Source organism: Mustela nigripes, chromosome 4, assembly GCF_022355385.1.
Source record: "Mustela nigripes isolate SB6536 chromosome 4, MUSNIG.SB6536, whole genome shotgun sequence".
Classification (NCBI taxonomy): Eukaryota; Metazoa; Chordata; class Mammalia; order Carnivora; family Mustelidae; genus Mustela; species Mustela nigripes.
The window spans coordinates 55,906,328-55,926,288 of NC_081560.1; the positions used below are offsets into that span (position 1 = coordinate 55,906,328).

Here is a 19,961-nt window from a genome sequence, read left to right on the forward strand (position 1 = left end):
TTTTTTTTTTAAATATTTATTTATTTGAGAGGCAGAGAGAGACAATGAAAGAGAGAGAGTATGAGAGAAGAGAAGTCAGTGGGAGAAGCAGACTTCTGCTGAGCAAGGAGTCCGATGTGGGACTCGATCCCGGGACTCCAGGATCATGACCTGAGCCGAAGACAGTCGCTTAACCGACTGAGCCACCCAGGCGCCCCAACACTGTCATTTTTAAAATGTTTTAAATATTAAAACATCTACTCAAATACACAGACTTTCAATTTCTACTTCAGATATAACTAAGACAAAGTATACTATAAGCCTCTTCAAAGTCCACTTTTTTAAGCAAGCCAGGAAACACTATAATAAGGATAGCCTTTTTGGGAAATCTATATAATATAAATAGAAATACATCTTCTTTAAAATGTATACCAAGGTCTTGCTTGTGACTGTCTCTTAGAATTGGCATTTCATGGAATTTTTAATCATTTTGTTTACCTACATTTTCATTTTCTACAGTATCTACATTTAATAGAGTAAACAAGAATATTCACTCCTAAACCTCCCTGCAAAGTAATTAAAGGAATAGACAATGATAATTTCTACCCCAAATCATTTGTTGTACTGATGATCAACAAAATGAAAAATAATGAAAATTGAAAATAGGTTTGTGGCAGACTTCACATGACATGTCAGCAAAAGTCTAGCTAGATTTTGTTGTCAAAGAAGAACATTTTTTTTAAACCTTTTTTTGTAAACAATAAATTGTGCTGATTTTTCAAATGGAATTGCTAATGGATGGGAAATGATAAGGAAAAATTAAAGTGCAAATGAAAACATAAGACATCTCATACAAATAAAGCTAGGAAAAAAAATAAGAAATCAACAAAAAAAATAAGGAAACCATGGAAAAATTTTACAACTAGAATAATGACATCAATAAAAAATACATTAAAAGAATTTATGGATAGCCTGGAGAAGGGCAAAATTTCTGTAAGTGATTGTTGCTCATAACAATAGTTCTGTATTCCTGAATATTCTGCAAGAATGTATTAGTCACATGTGAAATTAAAATATATAATATTGTATATTTTAACCTTTGAACTCTGCATTCTACAGCCAGTGAAAAGGGTTAAAGGTGATACTGCAATGTAATAAATTTAAAGTACTTTTTAAAAATCATTAAACTCTAAGAGAATAAAATAAATGATAAGCTGCTTAAGAATTTTTACTTAGTAATGTTTATAATACTATAAAACAGCCAAATAATCAATAATTTAAATTTAGTAATATGTTAAAAAATTTTAATGCACTGAATTGACTGGATTTATTTTTTAATAATGGTACATTGCCTTATCCATGTTCTCAGATCTAGCTAGCTACAAGATAATGATAACTGAAACAGTTATCCTGAATAACAGGAATATTAATTCAAAGGAAAACCCTGCACCAGAAATGATTGGAGAAAATGTTTTTAAAGTGTCACCTTACAGGGCCTAGAGTATTTAAAGAGATAAATGGTGCCCATTTTCAAATCTACTCATTTTATAAGCTATAGATATCTCTCAAGATACAAAGACTGATAGGTCTGGTCATAACAAACTTTTATTTAAACCCTTCCTCCCTAACTCCAGAACATAACTATCAAAAACAGTAAAATCATTTTAACTCAGAAAATCACACAACTACCTGCACAATGACAGATACCAACCCCTCTCCCTCTGTGCTGGGCAAGATGGGGGAGAAAGAAGGATATATGAGAGTCAAAGAAAGGGTTAAAGAGAGGGAAAATATCTCAGTGTTTATAAATGTCTACATATTTGTACATAGCAACTTTAAACTGGTCTTTTAGATGGAAGTACAAAGCCACAAAAATTCAAATTTTATAAAAAAGAAAGATAAAAAAATAAAATTAAATAACAACAACAAATTTCATAAGGAACAAAAAAAAGGAGGAAAAGTTGAACTTTTAAAAGAATGAGATTTTTAAAAAATGAGATTATTCACTTAGAATTTGAATTAAGGAACACAGCTAAGTTTCTGGATTCACATGAGAAACTGAAGTAGTTCAGAGGTATTATCAAAGTTGAATTTAGGAGCACCTCCCTGCCTCAGTTATTTAAGCATCTGCCTTTAGTTTGGGTCATGATCCTCTGGTCCTGGGATGGAGCCTTGCTCAGGCTTCCTACTCAATGGGAAGCCTGCATCTTCCCCTTCCTCTGCCCCTCTCCCCAGCTCCCGTGTGCACGTGCATGCGCCCTTTCCCTCTCTCAAATAAATGAAATCTTCCCCCAAAAAGTTGAATTTAGTGCTTAAAATCAGGATGTAACAGTGCAACATCCCTATTCATCTTTACTCATGTAGCCTGCACACAATATTGAAATTGTTGCACCGATCCCTGAGAGGTACCTATGGAACTCCTCATGTGTATCTAAAGCTAACTTAAATCACCAACTGTACAAGTATTATCCACATTAAATGCTAAAAACTAATGACATATATGGCCAATTTATTTAAATTAAAACTGTAAAAACTACCAAGATATGGAAGCAGCCCAAGTGTCCACCAACTAATGAATGGATAAAGATGTGGTATATATAAAGAATGAAATATTACCCAACCATAAAAAGGAATGGAATCTTGCTATTTACAACTCCATGGATGGAGCTAGAGAGTATAATGCTAAGTGAAATAAGTCAGTGATAGAAAAACAAATACCATATGATTTCACTCACATGTGGAATTTGAGAAAACGCCTTTGTGGCTCAGTCATCTAATCGTTGGACTCTTGATTTTGGCTCAGGTCATGATCTCAGGGTTCTGGGATTGAACTCTGAGTCAAGTTCCACTGTGGGCATGGAGCCTGCCTAAGATTCTCTCTCTCCCTCTCTGTCAGCCCCTCCCCTGCTCACTAGCTCTCAAGTACATACTTTCTCTCTTTCTCCCCCTCACTCTCGTTCTAAAAAAAACAAACAAAAAACAAGCAAGGAGAACTAGAAACACACAGAGAGAGACAAAACATGAAACAGACTCTTAATTACAGAAAACAAACTGATGGTTACCAGAGAAAGGGAGGGAGTGCATTAAATAGGTGATGGAGATTAAGGACTGCACTTGCTATGCTAAGCACCTGGTGTTGTACAGACTGCTGAATCAATCACCATATCATACACCTGAAGCTAATATTAACACTCTATGCTAATTAACTAGAATTAAAATAGAAACTTAAAAAAATGGGGATGGGTATAGTCCAATAAAACTTCATCAATGGACAGTGACAAAAAAACCCTGTTAAAAACTCAACAACTGATATTTGGTGTTTTCACGGCAAACATACATGAAAAAGACCTTTGTCCAGGTTCTAATTATATACTGGAATTCACTTTTAAATCACCACATTTTAAAATGATATATTTGTTGACAATTTTGAGAAAAGCGGTTTTGTTCAAAAGTGTCAAATATCATTAAAAATTTGTATCGCCATGTTTCATAAGTATAACAGTTTGGACTTGAAGTTTATTTCTTCATTTCTTCTATAGATATTCCTTTATCTCAAACACCTATGTGTAAGTTTATCCCAATTAACCCCAAAGTACCTATACCTATGCCTAGGTTGATTTATCATTTGAAATCATAATTAGAATAAAAAATTAGGAAGATTTTCTATTATGTTAAAAAATTATCAAAATGGACATAGCTTCTTTTCTTTAACTTCATGAGTATTTCTATCTTTTAAAACCATGAAAAGTTAACATTCAATTTACTTGATCTTTGTAGTAAACTAGATGGGATTATTAATTCATGTTAAAGTAAGGACACTGGGGCGCCTGGGTGGCTCAGTGGGTTAAAGTAAGGACACTTATTAAACAGTATCCAGAGCAAAAGAAGTACTTTATGTAAAAGATGTGCATGTTCAAAGGCTGATTCCTTCAAAAGAAATTGGAAAAAAAAATTGATTATTTATGTTTGGACTGACTTGCCTTTACATTAACATATAACTTTAATTCTACTATACAAATTATTTCTCATGATCAAATTTTAACATGTTTTCTAAAAATTGAGTAATCTTTATGTTTCCATTTTTGTCATTTTCTCTCCAAGCTACAACTACCCACCCTACATGCATGCATATGCTCACATACACTCACCCATATACCTTTACTTCATCAATTTAGGGATGCCTGTCACTTGTTTTAAGAAGGCAGAATGGAAGCATTATAATGGTTAACTTTTAATTTCACTTTATAACTGCTTTACAAGATGCCTACCTACACATCATATACTTCCTTTTGTTTGTTTGTTTAAGATTATCTATTTATTTATTTATTTGAGAGAGAGAGAGAGTGCGCGCATGTGCACATAAGCACTCAAAGTTGGGAAGGGGCAGAGAGAGACAGGAGAGAATCTCAAGCAGACTCCATGCTGAGTGAGAAACCCAAAACGGGGGCTTGATCATGACCTGAGATGAAACCAAGATTTGGATGCCTAACCAACAGAGCCACCCAGGTGCCCCCATATCCTTGTTTTTGAACTCTTTAGGGTCAGTTAACATAAACCATTTATAAGCAGTACTGAATTAGGTGAAAGAGTCTAATATTTTGGATCTGATACAATAGATTTATTTGAAAGAAAGGGACAAGAAAAAGTCCTAAAATGCCTTTTTAGTTAAAATACTTAAAACATGATCCTTGTAGCATACATTGTCATGTCATGTATTATTTCATTATAAAAGATTAATGAATTTAATATAATTAGTATTAACTGTTCTGGCTAAAATTAAGTTTTGTCATAAACTTTTCTGAAATCTGTTGTTTTATCACTCATGTAAGTTTATGTCTGAAACATAAATTTTATTTTAAAATCTGATGGCAAATGTATGAGGATTATATATTAATTAAAATTTATATTTATTAATTTCATACTTTGCCATCTACTTTACTATTTAATTCCATAGTTAAGGCATTCATTAAATAGATTATACCAAGATTTAAAATGCAAGATGCCTGGCTGGCTCAGTTGGAAGAGCATGCAACTCTTGATCCTGGGATTGTGAGTTTGAGCCCCACATTAGGTATAGAGATTACTTAAAAAAAATTTTTTTTTTTTAAATGCAATCTTAACTATAAAACACAGTGTTCTAGCAGAGTAATAAGGAGTTTTAACTTAAAGTAAGTTGGTTCTAAGTCCTTTGTTTGTTAAGATCATAGAAAAAACTGAAAGACACAAAAGAAATTGAAAAGGTGAAGATAAATTTGCATAAAAATGTGAAAACTTTTTTTTTCTTTTGTTTAGAACGTAAGCATTTAGTTTAAAAATGTAAGCAAACAAACTCAACAATGCAGCCATTCCTGTAGGCTAAAACATAGTGAACAAATACTATTCAAATAAAGGTTAATTTAAAAGTAAACATCATGGAACTTGCATTATCATTTTTTCTAATGCGAGATTTTCTTAATCTACACTGGCTTTTATTGTAAATGACTCATTCCACAGAGCTGTTGGAAAAGCTGATTTTTTTTGTCACACTGCTTGCCAAGTATTTTGAACTGACAACAGCGTTGACTAATGATAGTGCTGGAATGTGCTGTTCTCAGTAGAATGGAGACCCATACAGACCTAGGAGTGTCCTGGGGTCCAGCTTCTGTCCATCCAGGGGGTTGGTGCCATACAACAGTGAGTGATGTTCAGAATGAACAAGCTGTATTTCCTCCAGGCTGGCTTTTCGACCTTGGATTCGCTGAAAGAAAATGGGAGAAGCCTACAGTACTCCACTGACAACATTTAGAAGAAAGTAAGACCTAAGTCACATTTAAGATGAGTAACAATGAACCAAATTTCATCATGCAGGAATGTGACACTGATTTGCTTAGGAAAATACCATACTAATATTTGAAAAATGGAGTATATGCAAGGTTCAGATCCTATGGATTGCTTATGCCTAACTGAGTAACTGACATAAAGCACAGTCTTCTTTGGCATAAAAAATAAATCTATAGCAAAAAATCAATAGTTAATTCCTTCGTAAAGTATCTGCTTAAAAACAAACAGCAGATTAAAAAAATGAAAAACAACGACGACAACAAAAAACAAGGGCTACTGCTTGGCTGAGAAGTAAATTCATTAAAATATTATTTACACTCACCTGTAGAAGTTGTTGGAATAAATTCTTTATTACTTCTTAAAGAACATAAGTACCAATAGATTTTAATGTATTTGATTATCACCAAAATGCTGATCACTTCATGTGTGTGCACCTCACAGAGTTATTAATCTAGATCAATGTTTCAAAGTGTGTCTTATGGGGTCAGTAACATTTCAAGAACGGTTCATGAACGGTCTGTGAAGAGGTCTATATAGAAATTCAGAGTAAATATTTAGAAACTTTTATAGTAATTGGACAGACTATTTTTATGTCTATTGGATCTAACATAAATTTGGGCATCTTCTATGTTTATTTTATTTTTATAGTAATTTAATGTATTTTATAAAACCACTAGTCTGTGACAGAATAGAAATTTAACAAAAACAAAAACTGCTGTTTAGCCAGAGATAGTCCGACACACTCTAGACTCAGTCAATATTTTTATGCACATGCTAGGCAGAAACTTGAACTTCAACTAATAAAGCCTGGTCCCTCAATATAGACAAAAGTGTACATTAAGTAAAACCTCAGTTAGTCAATATGCAAAGTATTCTTCCTGGCCACATTTCTCAGCTGGCATATCTACAAGCCCAATAAATATGCTGGGTATGCCTCTGTGGCTCAATCGTTTAAGCATCTGCCTTTGGCTCAGGTCATGATCCCAGGGTTCTGGGATTGAGTCCCACATTGGGTTCCTTGATCAGCAGGTAGCCTGCTTCTCCTGCTGCCTGCCACTCCCCTTGCTTGTGCTCGCTTGTTCTTTCTTGTTCTGACAAATAAATAAATAAAAGCTTTAAAAAATTAAAAAAAAGAAATTTAAAAACATCATGCTGGCATATGAAGTTAATCAGCTGTGCTTTTGAAAATTGCTGTGCTTTCTAAATTAGCCGGGCCATATTAACATTTCACTTAAAATATGTATTACAACAAGGTACTTGTAATGTAATTCCTAGTATCTTATTAGTAGAAAACTACACTGAAATTCAAAGAGAATCCACTCAGGGAATGCTGTGCTCTCATGTTCCTGACAATGGAATCACCAGTTGACAAGGAAATATCAGGAGACAGCAACACCTCTCTCAAGACCAGGACAATTCCATACTCAACCTCCCTAATTTAAGGAGATATGGTTGCTGTTGATGTTAAAAAGAAGAGGCTGGAAAAATCTCAATATGCTAACACTTCCTAGGGGTTTACTAAGTAGAGGGGAGAGATGTGCTTGTCGCAGAAAATAAATCATCATGTCATAGTGAGAGAGGATTGCTGGGAGACCGAAGGGGTAAGAACAAGGCAGTGGGAATGAGGTAAAACAAACTTTTTGACACTGTGCCAAATAAACAAATGTTTATGGAATTTTCTTTGTTATAGCATTGAAGTTCCCAGTTTTTGAAACCCAATTTACATTCCTAGGAATTTACATTCCTAAAAAAATTTTTAAATCCTTCAGAGAAATCATTTCCAGTTAGGTGTTGAATGATGAAATTAAACCAAAAGTAATGCAGAAGATGAAGGCAAATTTAATGATGGCCACTTGGTCAACCACTGCTCTGATCAATAAACAAACATGTTACTAACATAGGTGGCTTGCCGGTAAACACCAAATTCAGAAGCATTTACGGAAGACCAGAATAAAGAAAGAGAAGTGGCAAATAATGAGATAAAATAGACAAGAGAAAGTTCAAAGAAATATTAAAGGTTAACATTTTAACTGTGAGATTTCAGCTGGTGGAAAATCCCCCAAGATAAACAGTGGTAACTCCATGGTCTGAGTCATCTAAACTTGGAATGAGCACAGCACTGGAAACCAGACTGTGGTGACCAGTCTTAGTCTGGCTGAATAATGAACAACATGAAATAATAGGGCTTCCAACTCTCCTTTCTGTGAGTCTATGAAACTGACAGCCACTAACATTTCACATGCTGATACTGTGAAACATCTATATCTAAAACAATGTCAGTTCTATAGCTAACAATCAAACCCATGTTTTGACTACTACCATAAAGTTCTGTCAATTCTTTTCCCTTCCCTTTTTCTAAAGATATTTTTTCAACTTTAAATTGAATTTTTGCCTCTGGCATAACATTAAATACCATTAATAATAAACATATCTTTATGTTTTCAGAGACTAGTCACATATATTTACATACCATACACTTCATGCTTGCCCCAACTCCTTTCTCATTCTCCCATAATCCCACTAGCATTTATGCTGAATGCTCAATCACACATTTCAAAAATAATCTGCTAACAAGATTTAATTATTGATGGTAGCCCAAATGCTGATAAATCATAAAAGGACACCTGTTGAATCTCGGTCATCCTCTTGTGTAATATCACAAGATAGGACATCTGGTGCAGCCTATTTAGCACTAACTTACTCAGAAAATACTCTGCTCTAGTTTACACTCTTGCCCTACCTTTCACTATTAAAATGTAACACAGTTTCCAAGTTTGCACTTTGATTTCTTTGTGTCCCCCTTCTCTGCTCCCTTATGACTCCAAAGAAGTATTTTATACTTGTTCTTTTCATTATTTAGAAAAAATTTCTTAAAAATAATTACACCAAGTATTCTTATTCTTGATAATCACTGCTCTTCAATGGATGCTAGACAACAAGCCCTACAAGGAGGATGAACATGTTTCTACAAAAAGGGAGCAGTAAAAACCAACTCAGTATGAAAAATGTTTCTACCTGGAGAAATGATCTGGAGAATGCATGTTTTGAGATTTATATCTCACAGGGGGACTGCTGTGGGAACCTGGTGGATGACTAAGCTGAAAATTCTGAAATAGCAATAGTTTTCCTTCTTAACACACAGGATCTCCTGGAGTAGTTCCATTTTGTGTCACTTTTATCAGATGTCTTAAATTTGTCACATTCAACTTTTCCTCTCAAATTGAGGTTCCCAACTGTTCTCTTTCTGGTATTATCATCAGCAATTTATTGTATGTTTATGCTTAAATATAGATATTTTCATTTAAGCCCTTCCCATATTTTCTATTTCCTGTGTAGCCTTTATTCTTTCATTCCCCTCTCATGATGCTCTCTTGAGTCAAAAGTCAACAGCATAATGAGTCACAAAATAGGATAAAGTGCTCTGATAATTGTAATTTAGGGAGATACTGATTTCTGTTCTCAGAGATACTTAGCTTGCAGGATGTTTATCTAAAGTCATCTAAGATTCTGACCAAAAGGATTTTTGAGAATGTTTGAGTATATTTGAATATTTGAGAATATTTGAGTATATTCTGAGTATATCTGGACACTCAATGCATCTAAGGGATGGCATTCTTCTGGGTCTTTCTTGCTTGAAATCCAAATATAGGTCTTAAACACCTTACCAATATAGGCTTAGGAAAGAAAATGTACAGTTCTTCTTTCAATTTCCCAATAAAGAAGCCCTGTGATGTAGGTGTATTCACTATAATATTTTCATTTTCTGTGACTTGCATTCAAGCAGTTCTTCCCTGAGAGTAGTAAAGAAACTAATGTGCAGAGTACCTACTCTTAGTGCTAAGCACCTGGGTATCTGATCTTATTTAGTTCAGAGCCCCAAACAGTCTATATTCAGGTTGGAAGTTTGACTAAAGTTATGTAAAATGACCATATCATTGAGTCTCACAACACACCATGGTTCTTTCCTAAAGAAATAGTCTTTCTGAAATAAAGCCCGTTAATGAAACCTGATTATAAATGGAATGTTCTGAACATGAGCTACAAAGTCATACTGTGACAGGATAAAATGCAGCCTACCCACCCCACCCACACACAGAGCACACACACGGCATACATTCATATCTTTTTTTTCTGCCAAGGAGCAGGGGAAAAAGGAAACAGTTCTATTCCTTCCCCTCCTGTGTTCAAAGCCTGGATTGAGGCCAGTGTCCTAATCAGTTCTCATTGGCCCTGGAGGAATCAGAACCTTTTGTAAAATATAATAAAGGGCATAAAATCATGATAAAATGCATGAAAAAGCAGTGCCTTTGGTTAGGGAACTAGAAATAATTTAGCAGAACAGATGGATTGCATTGGTTTGGTATTATTGAGGACATGAAAGGGCTCATTTTGTGGCAGTTCCAAACTAAGAGAAAATGTCCAACTTAAATTTGACAAGTCAAAGTACCTGCCTCTGCTGGGGGAGACCCCATTTTCTTTAATCATTTTCAAAGTGGTGACATATTAGGCAACAATTTCCCCTGAAATATTTCATTTTCTGAAGATATTTCATCCAGTGTCCCTAAATATAGGGATGCTTTTTTATTTTTTTTTCTACAAAAATTCATCAGGTTTCAGACTTTGAAAGTTAAAGAATCATAAATGACATAGGAGAGTCAAAGTTACCTTCTGTTACAAATTCCATACTTAATATTTAATGGATCAGTTCACGGCCCGTTCATTTTTCTTAATACATTTCTCTCTCTTAAATGAATTTAAAAATCTGGTCTCATTTCTCATGCCCAAGTGTACCTACTGGAGTTTTCAAAGGCTACAACCAATTGTTTCTTCGAATTTTACATAAATTTACTACATAAATTTTACTACATAAATTACATAAATTTACATAAATTTACTACAAATTTTACATTCAATCTTCTCCCCCGCAACTGTGTTCTTTCCTTCTAACATCCCTTGTGGTCCAATAACCTTTTCTTGTCAGAGCTTTTTTTACAAAGAAAGGGAGAGAAAGAAGGAAAGAGGAAATTAAGCAGACAGGTAGTCCAACAGCCTGTGGTTCTTCTGTCAGTCACATGGAAAGAAAATAAACTACAAGCCAAGAGCCCTGAGTTCTAGGTTCTGACTCTCACCTATCTTTAACATGCCCATAGCTAGCTATAAGACACTTTTCTGGACCATTGTTTCTCTATTTATATAAACATTAGGGGGTTGGACCAAATTACTTTGACATCCCCCTTAGGTCCTAAAATGGTAGGATTCTATGTGAAATAGTCTTAAACACAAAAACCCAACAAAATATCCTTTAATTTATAGATTTGTCTCAGGCAAGCAAACATAATAATCAGAGCAATAAATTACTATTGTTGAGGCAAGAGAGGAGATCTCACTACGAAGGTTTTCAAAGGAATACTAGCTATTTTTTGAAGCCAATTCTTATATGCTTAATCATAACTGAAAAATAAAAGTATTTCTTAGAATTCACATCACTATCCTATGATAACTTCAAAGTAATGAACACTTCTGCCAATTTTTAAGTTTGTGTATGAAACTTCTGAGTTAATACTACCTGTTTCTTAGATTTATAAATGCCAGCTTCTGTTACTCTCCCATCTTCAAATATTTGACTCCATTAACCTTTGTGTCTCTACTTCATTAAGCTTTGTTAAGAAGCTCAGCTTCTATTGCAGTGATTTTTAATATCTGCACCTCGGAATGAGCTGTGGAAGTTTAAAAGATATTGCTACCTGGGTCCTATTTCCAGAGCTTCCGATTAACTTTACCTGGGGACAGCCTGGGCATCAAGATAGTTAGAACCACCCTGTGGGTTTTAATGGACATCTTAGGTACAGAACTACAGGTTAGATGGAACTGTCCATTCATTCTGCTCTTAAGTGAATTCAAGAAACTGACACTCTACTAACCCACATTTCAAACTAAAGAGTAGTTACAGTAAATGGTTATCACAATGAATGTTGGGAAGTAAAAAAGTTCTATCTGTTCTTCAAAACTAGTGCCTCCACTTGCTTGTAAAACTGTTTGTTTCAGTCATTACAATTTATGTAAAAATATTTCAGGGTGCATAGAGCAGTTGGAAAAGTACTTGAGAAAAATAGCAAATCCCATCCAATAATAAAGGTCTGAGTGGTAAAAAGTATATGTACTATATATTTTTTAATGTTTTCTTTTCACTCATTTCAAAACATTATGCTCATCAAAAAAGTAAAAAATGTTACCCTTTAGTGTCAACTGCTCAGTTTTGATGATTTCATGTAACTAAATCTCCTACATTTTAATTATCTTGTAAATAACTATAAATGAACATTTTATTGGTTTGAGTTAAACGAATGATATTTTAAATAGTAATTACATATGAAACAAATTTCATCACAATAAATATACTTTAGAACTGCAATTTTCAGATGGTTGAAAAACATGTAACTATTCATTTTTGTTAATAGGCTTTAATGCTGCTATTTTTAAAAAATCCTGTATCACTTTCCAAATGGACTCAGAAGGGCAGCCTGTTTTTTTTTCCTTTTGTTGGTTGTTTTCCACATTAATTCTTCCTTTTTTGCAAAAATAAAAATCAAACAAAAAAATTCTAAATCATCTTTATTCTGATTATAGGCTTCACAAGTAATTTTAATGTATTTATCTGCCTAGGTCAACTCTATGATTTACAAATATCTCTCAGAATAATGACATCATATACCATGGTTTACTCGTCACATCTAGATCATTTGTACTGCTTCTCAAGACTGCCATATCCTTTAGAAACAATTCACAAGACTCCCTTACTGCTTTGTGGTTAGATTCTAAGACACAAACACACACACAAAAAAAATGTTTTGCCAACTAAACAAAACAGTAAGCTGTTATGTGCTGCCATCTAGTTAGATTACTCTATAAAACAAATGTTTAATGAACTGAATTAAATTGCAGTATTTAGTGTTTCTGACTGATGTCAGAAAATCTCCACATTCCAAAAGTATTTCTCCAAAGAGTATTATATTTATTTAGATTTGCAAAAGGTCTTTTAAAATTACCTGTATGTGCAGGCAAAGCATGGGATATAGCCTTGAGTTTCTTAGCATCTTAAGATTTTACATTAAAGCTGCTCTCATTGGAACTGCTGAGGAAGTCCCAGAAGGGGCAACAGTAGCTTGGTTTCAGGTCCCAGAACTGTTTTGTAATTACTTTGTGTTGGCACTTGAATAAAAGAGTTAAACATTTCAGCACAGTATGTTGCTTATGGTTTTTACTTATGAATTAAGCGAAACAAAGTTATTCAATATTAGTCACAAAGAGCCAATGCAAATTCCACATAATATGTAATCCAACAAAAGCATTATAAAATGTTATTATTCTCAAAACAAATGTGAGAGCAAGCAAATGTCTGTGGGTGGCTTTGTGGGGCTGAGAGTCATGAACATTTCTGGAAAAACAACTGCAAGTGCATTTCTAACAGACGATGGGTCATTCTCTGCAATTTTTTAAGCGTAGAAAAGCACATTCTTTTTTTCAGGGCACACACATTTTGAAGCCTGGATACCTAATCAAAGGACTTGTTCCTAAAAAGGGCACCAAATGACCCCTCCAGATTCATTTCTCATGGTGATAAGAAAGCTGATGATTTTGCTTTTTGCTCCCAACAGAATCACTAAACTAAATATGAATGATTCAATAGGGGAAAAAATTAAATAGTACTGGCATGAAGGACTACTAACTACCTCAATTTAAAAGAAAACAACAGTGCCATGTCATGCCAAAAGAACTTAACCCATGTTACCACTGTAATCTAATATAATGAAGACTAATGTTTTCTCTGGCTGATAATCAGGACTAGTAAGCACAACCAATTTACACTATAGCTTACAAAATAAAAAAGCAATAGGTTTACTAAATATCCTAAGAATTTCTTCTACTCTTAACCAAAGAAAGTGCTGTGTTCCAAATGAACTCCTTAGCCATCTAATTTCATATGATGCCAGAGTTGGAAAAGATCCTAGCAAATATCCTTCCTAAGAGCCTCATCTTACACATGGGAAAGCCAAAGATCAGTAAGGTTAAATGATTTGACAAAAGTATACAGATAATTAATGGCAGAACAAAGGTCAAATGTAATGTTGAACCATTTCCCTTGAAGGAATCCATGTTGATTAATTTTCCTAAATAAACTGATATAATACATAAGTCTGATTTGTGGATCAGTCTATTACTTTGAAACAAAGGACGACTTTAAATGTTTTCAACTTGCCATCTTTTCTATCATATCATTGTTTAATTGCAAAATTGACTATTCTGTTGGTTGAAGGAAGCTGACTTTTCTCTGAATGCCAATAAAATTGAGAATCCTTACCATTTTTCCCAGTGAAACAGTAATCCTAAAATGAATGTGAATAAAAACAGAAAGAGAACTAAATCTTTAACATTATAAGGTCTGGAATATTTCCCTCCTTGAATTCTAGGTCTATTATTTCTACTTCTATCTCTTGTTCAGATGGCGCTTCTGATGTTGTCAAGACTATGAAGACAACAGACCACAGTCTTTCTCATTTTATTTCTTCCCCAAGCTCAATCAGTAAGAGTCTTTAAAATCACTGCAACATAAACTAGTGACTCAAAACCCCTGGCAATTTTGTGATTATCTATTTATTTATGTGATCATTTGATTAATGTCTGCTGAACCCACCAGACAGTAACCTCCTTGGAGACAGGGTATGCATCTTTTCAGTACTGCTTTTCCAGCTCATAACACAGGAGGCTGGAAAACTCAAAATTTTGATATACTGTTTTTTTGAATGGATGCATCCCTTTAAAGCGTGGCGGCCAGATCAGCAGTCTCAGGATTACTCAGATACATGTTAGTAACATAAATTCGTAGACCTCTCCTCAATAAGACTCCATTACTGCTGAATCTAAAACTCTGAGTCTGGAGCTCAGCAATCTGTGTCTTAGCATTCCCAATGATTCCCAATCATTCCCAATGATATACTAACACTTGAGCACCACTATAATAATAAACGAATACCACTTACCCAGCCATGAGTTTCTGCTTGCTGGCCAGCAATACATCCCTAGAACTCTGTTGATTCCTTCACTGAAAGCAAAGGCTAATCACTAACTATGGGTAGCTACACAAACCTGGCATGAAATAATGTTGGAAGACAGCAAATCACTCTCTGGATGTTGGGGGAAAAACCCAGCTTCTAGGTGTTGTATTCTTATTAGATTATATCCTTTTCTACAAAATCTAATAAATCCTCTCTCCTTTGAGACAACTGAGCTGAGTTCTTACTGCTCACAACCAGGTCAGGAATTTGTCTATACATAGCTTAGGAAGGAGTGATAACCTAGACACAAGGGCTGGTACTCCTATCTCTGGTGTCTTAGACACATAGATTTTACCCTCTCAGTAATGCATACTCTAGATATAATCAAGCGAGGGAAAAGCTGCACTTTAACTCCTGATAGTCTTACCTATACAAATTTAGAAAGAAAGGTTTCATTCTCCTTAAGCCCTTCAGCCACCCTGGTAAATATTCATTAATATCCAAGCTGAAACCTAATTTTTTTCTTGGAGCAAGTCAAGTCCAACTGGAAGATACTGTCATTGGCCTTTCTCTTTAGAAGGTTCATAAACACTAACCAGAAAACCTGTTAGCGTATATAGGAAACTTTCTGCCTCTTTAACTGGTTAATACACCCACCATATACCTAGCCACTTGCCACTTATAGTATACTTCTCTCCTGATTTTTCAACAACTGACTGTATTGAATTTCAGTGAATTGCTAAAAGGCTAGATATATGTTTCTGTCATTTTTCTCTTCCACGTCATTGAAACTTTCAAAATAATTTGGCTTGAGACAGAAAGGTTAGCATCCTTGAAAGATGATTTAATAATATATTAATAAATGTGCATATTAGATTTAACTTGTCAAATCAAAAACTTCAAAAGAAAATCCACAACAAACATGTATCATTTATTTTATTTGCATTTATTAGAGAGAGTACTGGCTAAGGAAGTAGATTCTACTATTTCTGAGTAGGCTAAATTGGTTTGAAATAATCTCTGTATGTTCCCTTTTTATTTTTTCCCCAACTCATCCAATAGAAACAACCAGGAAAAAAAATAAGCCATATTTCTTGTGGTTCTGTTTTATCCCTTTTGTTACTTTGTTTTATTTTATTTTATTTTATTTTTATTAAATTGATTTATTTATTTTCAGGAAAACAGTATTCATTATTTTTTTACAACACCCAGTGCTCCATGCAATCCGTGCCCTCTGTAATACCCACCACCTGGTTTATATAGAACCTGAAAGTCTCTGGAAAAGGGTAATGTCTGTTTGTTACAGATCATTTTTAAAATTCCATTTTGAATATTCCTAAAAACATTTACACACAAAGATACATCAAATTCCTAGGTATATTAAATTGTCTTTTAATGGTTTTAGAAATCCCATTTATGATTAGGTCAGCATAAAGTCATAGATACCAGATAATATAGGAGCAAATAAATATATCATGGGCAACAATTTCATCACTTAAGAAATCAAACTGGTGAACTGTTTTCAGACAATGTTAGCATAAAGAGTGTTTTACTTGTATTACTGTGAAGTTATGGATCATACTTATAAAAGCAAATCTGCTGATCTGGGCTTTCAAGTGCATTATCTGTAACTGTGTTATTGTTTACCAGAGAGACACTTATTTAGCTCACTGGGCTGAGGCTAGACTCACTCGTTCTCATCAGCCCCTCTATACTTGTGCCATTTCACCCTTGGACTGATATCACATCAGTCAGTGCTGTTTTGTAAATTGAATTTTATGCTTTCAAATAATACAGGACTAAAGTAATGTGATGAATAAGGAACTGAAAAAGAAGACTGATCAGAAATGGGTAACAGATTTTTAAACGTTAAGACTAGTGTGAGCTATATTACATTCCATTTATTTCAGCACTTTGCTCCTTTCATAACCAGTATTCCTTCAGGTAATACATTTAAGGAATACCATGATCTAACAATGCATTTGAATACTGGGATCTACCACTGTTAATTGAAGTGGCTGGGGTAAGGCTCCAGGATACAATAAAGACCTGAAAGTGAAAAAAAATGTAAACAGCAATGCCTTAGTTGGTTGGCAAAAGCACAGAAAAAAATGCCATGCTGGAAAACATCTATAGTTAATGCAAAGGTGAAACAAGAATGTTCACATGAATCAATGTTCATTAAGACCAGTTCACTACAGGTAACTCCCCTTGCTGGTTTACTTTGTTTACTTCATACAGAATTGTGTAGACGACAGAGTGGTTGAGCCTCCAAACTGGTAAGAACTAGATTGGATTTCCTTCACTCATCTGCAAAGACTGACAACAAAACCAAAGAGCAACATGTTAAATTGTCAGTCTGTAATAACAAGGACTCTATTTGTCTTGTGAAATTCTGTAATTCTAGTCCCTAGAACAACGTTTGGGACATGGTATAGACCCAGCAAGGGGGCGGGGAATACTTTTGATCAATAAATGTTAAAGTAATGTGAAAAAAAAATGGGGGATATTTTTCTTTTAAAAATGTCTTAGACTAGGGACGCCTGGGTGGCTCAGTTGGTTAAGCAGCTGCCTTCGGATCAGGTCATGATCCCAGTGTCCTAGGATCGAGTCCCACATCGGGCTCCTTGCTCGGCGGGGAGCCTGCTTCTCCCTCTGCCTCTGCCTGCCATTCTGTCTGCCTGTGCTCTCTCTCTCTCTTTCTCCCTCTCTCTCTGATAAATAAATAAAATCTTTAAAAAAATATTTAAAAAAATAAAAATGTCTTAGACTCAAACATAGAATGTTACTGGGTCTTAGGCAACAATGGATATTTACAGCAATTAAATCAAACAGCTGCTGATTGTTACATAATTTGCAAAGTTGACAACAGGAACCTTTTGGAATTGATACCATTTTTCCTTCTGAAGGTCTAAGAAATAGATTTTTCAAATGAAAAATGGGAGTCGAGGAATCTGCAAAAGTGAGTCTAAAGAAATACCAATAAAAAGTACTCAAACCTCTACCATAAAAATTTAAGAACATCAACCACTTTAATTAAAAGAAGTGACTTTTCTTGGTAAAAGGATAGTTAATCTTTAAATCCGGTCATTTTAATGGGCAAATTTGGCATATATCTGAGTTCACAATATAGTTTATAATAAGAAATAATAATTACTTAGCACTTAAGAGTTTGTGGAGTTTCTCAGAAAATTAACTCAGTAAATGACATGTATTTGGAAACAACCATGCTACCATGCATACCAAAAAATGCTACACAGACATCATGCTGCTGTTCAGTCCATCAATTTGGACTGAATCCCTACTATGTGCACAGCCCAGAGTCAGAAGTGCTGTGCTACCAGGATCAATGATGGTTCATCCATGATGGTGTCTGTACGCCAGCATTAACATTTTCTGCTATCACCCAAATGAATACTGGCCTCTTTATGTGACATTTAAATAAGTAAAAGAGTATAGCAAATTGAGGATTACCTCACATTTATTTAGCAGCCCAGTTTCTTGTAGTCGTGACCAGATGCTCTGTATTCGTCCAGCATGCTCAGGATGGGTGGTGGAATTGCCACAGATGCACTGGTGTTTCAGCATCAGGGGGTCGTAGGCAATTCCTTCAGGACAAAGAAAACACTCGAGACTGAGTAAGGATACAAGGTAATGACACGTTAGATGACAATATGACTATTCCAAAAAAGATATTCTTTTAAAAATAAATTTACAAATAGCGAAATAGTACATATTTGCAAATTCCTAGCACATAAGAACTATTTAGTCCTGTGTATCTGGATATAAATGCAAAGAAGTTTAACCCATGGATTAATCAGTACTCAGACCCTAGCTTAGTAAATCTGTAGTGATGAAGATTATAATATTTTAAGAAACTTCATATTTTTTTAAAAACTATAATTTTACCAGTATCTTATGAAGTATGTTTAGACAGATAATTCAGTTAAGGTCAAAATTTTATCACTGAACCCACAAAATAAGCTGACTCTTTAAATCATGAATTAATTTCATGAATAATTCTAGCTTCACACTAGATCAGGCCTTGTAGTAAACTAGAAAACTTTACAACCACTTGCCTACTCTGCTTAGCAAGTCCTTCAGAGTTGTGCAGTTTCCTCCCTACTTATTGTGTTTTTCTCAAAATTTATGGCAATCTGTAAGCAATATGGATACTGTAGACCTTATAATATTGTGGGACATTTAAAGGGTTTCTCTAAAAAAATGAGAAAGTTAAAAAAAAAAACAGTGAATAAATTAATTGTACTACCTTCAGTACAGATTCCACAGATACTTAATTAATCAAATCTGCTTTTAAATTATCATGAGTTAACATTTCATATTTTAGTTAGACCCTACGATGAGAAAGATTTTTAAAACTCTGATGAAACAAACTATTATGGATACATAAAATAGGGCTTTTAAAAGCAACAAATTATATGATAATTATAACTCTGGTTAATTTTGAAAAGACTTCTACCCTTAGTCCAATTCCTTGGGGGAAAAACATGTTACTTACAAAACTGCCTGACATAAGAAATCATTTAACCAATCAAACATTCCAAGAAATTACCATAGAAATACATTATCTGGGGGCATGGAGTGAGGACAGAAGAACTCAAGATCAAAATCAAAGGGCAAAAATAAGTATCTGTTTAAGAACAGATGAACACCAGTAATTTGTATTGTAAAGTAAGTTTAATTAATGCATTTTACTTACTTTTTGACTTACAATCTCATGTCAGAGGAATGTTACTCAAGAGGAGAAAATATTTATCTCTGAATTATTAAAATTATGCAGAATAATGACATTTGTATTTTGAAATGATGTAAAAATTCTAAGAAAAAAAATGTTACTTTGCTGGTCCAAATAATATCCAATCCTAATACCCAAATGCCTTCAAAATACATCCCTATGCCACTGACTCACATTTTCATTAGTGCTGATTGCTCTTCTAAGCAGTACACTTGCACACTTGTCTATGCAACTGCCATCCAAAATCTCCATTTGGATGTATCATAGTTTTTATAAAGTAAGAATGTCTCAGATTTGAGTTTATGGATCTTAAGCCAAACACAGTGTCCCTCACTTAAGTAAAAGACATCATG

The 19,961-nt window shown here is 34.3% G+C and overlaps 1 protein-coding gene across 10 annotated transcripts in view; it reads right to left on the reverse strand.

Annotated features, from left to right (window-relative positions):
• Positions 1-19,961, reverse strand: part of HDAC9 (histone deacetylase 9) — a 936,353-nt gene that overhangs the window by 266,710 nt on the left and 649,682 nt on the right. For all 10 annotated transcript variants that reach the window (XR_009403815.1, XM_059396742.1, XM_059396749.1 and 7 more), the window contains 2 exons: positions 18,327-18,460; positions 5,596-5,716 (listed from right to left, as the gene is read on the reverse strand). Coding sequence is in view for 9 of the 10 variants with exons in the window: in XM_059396742.1 (XP_059252725.1) it covers positions 5,596-5,716; positions 18,327-18,460 (255 nt within the window). In the remaining variant the exon portion in view is untranslated. The remainder of the gene's footprint in view (positions 1-5,595; positions 5,717-18,326; positions 18,461-19,961) is intronic.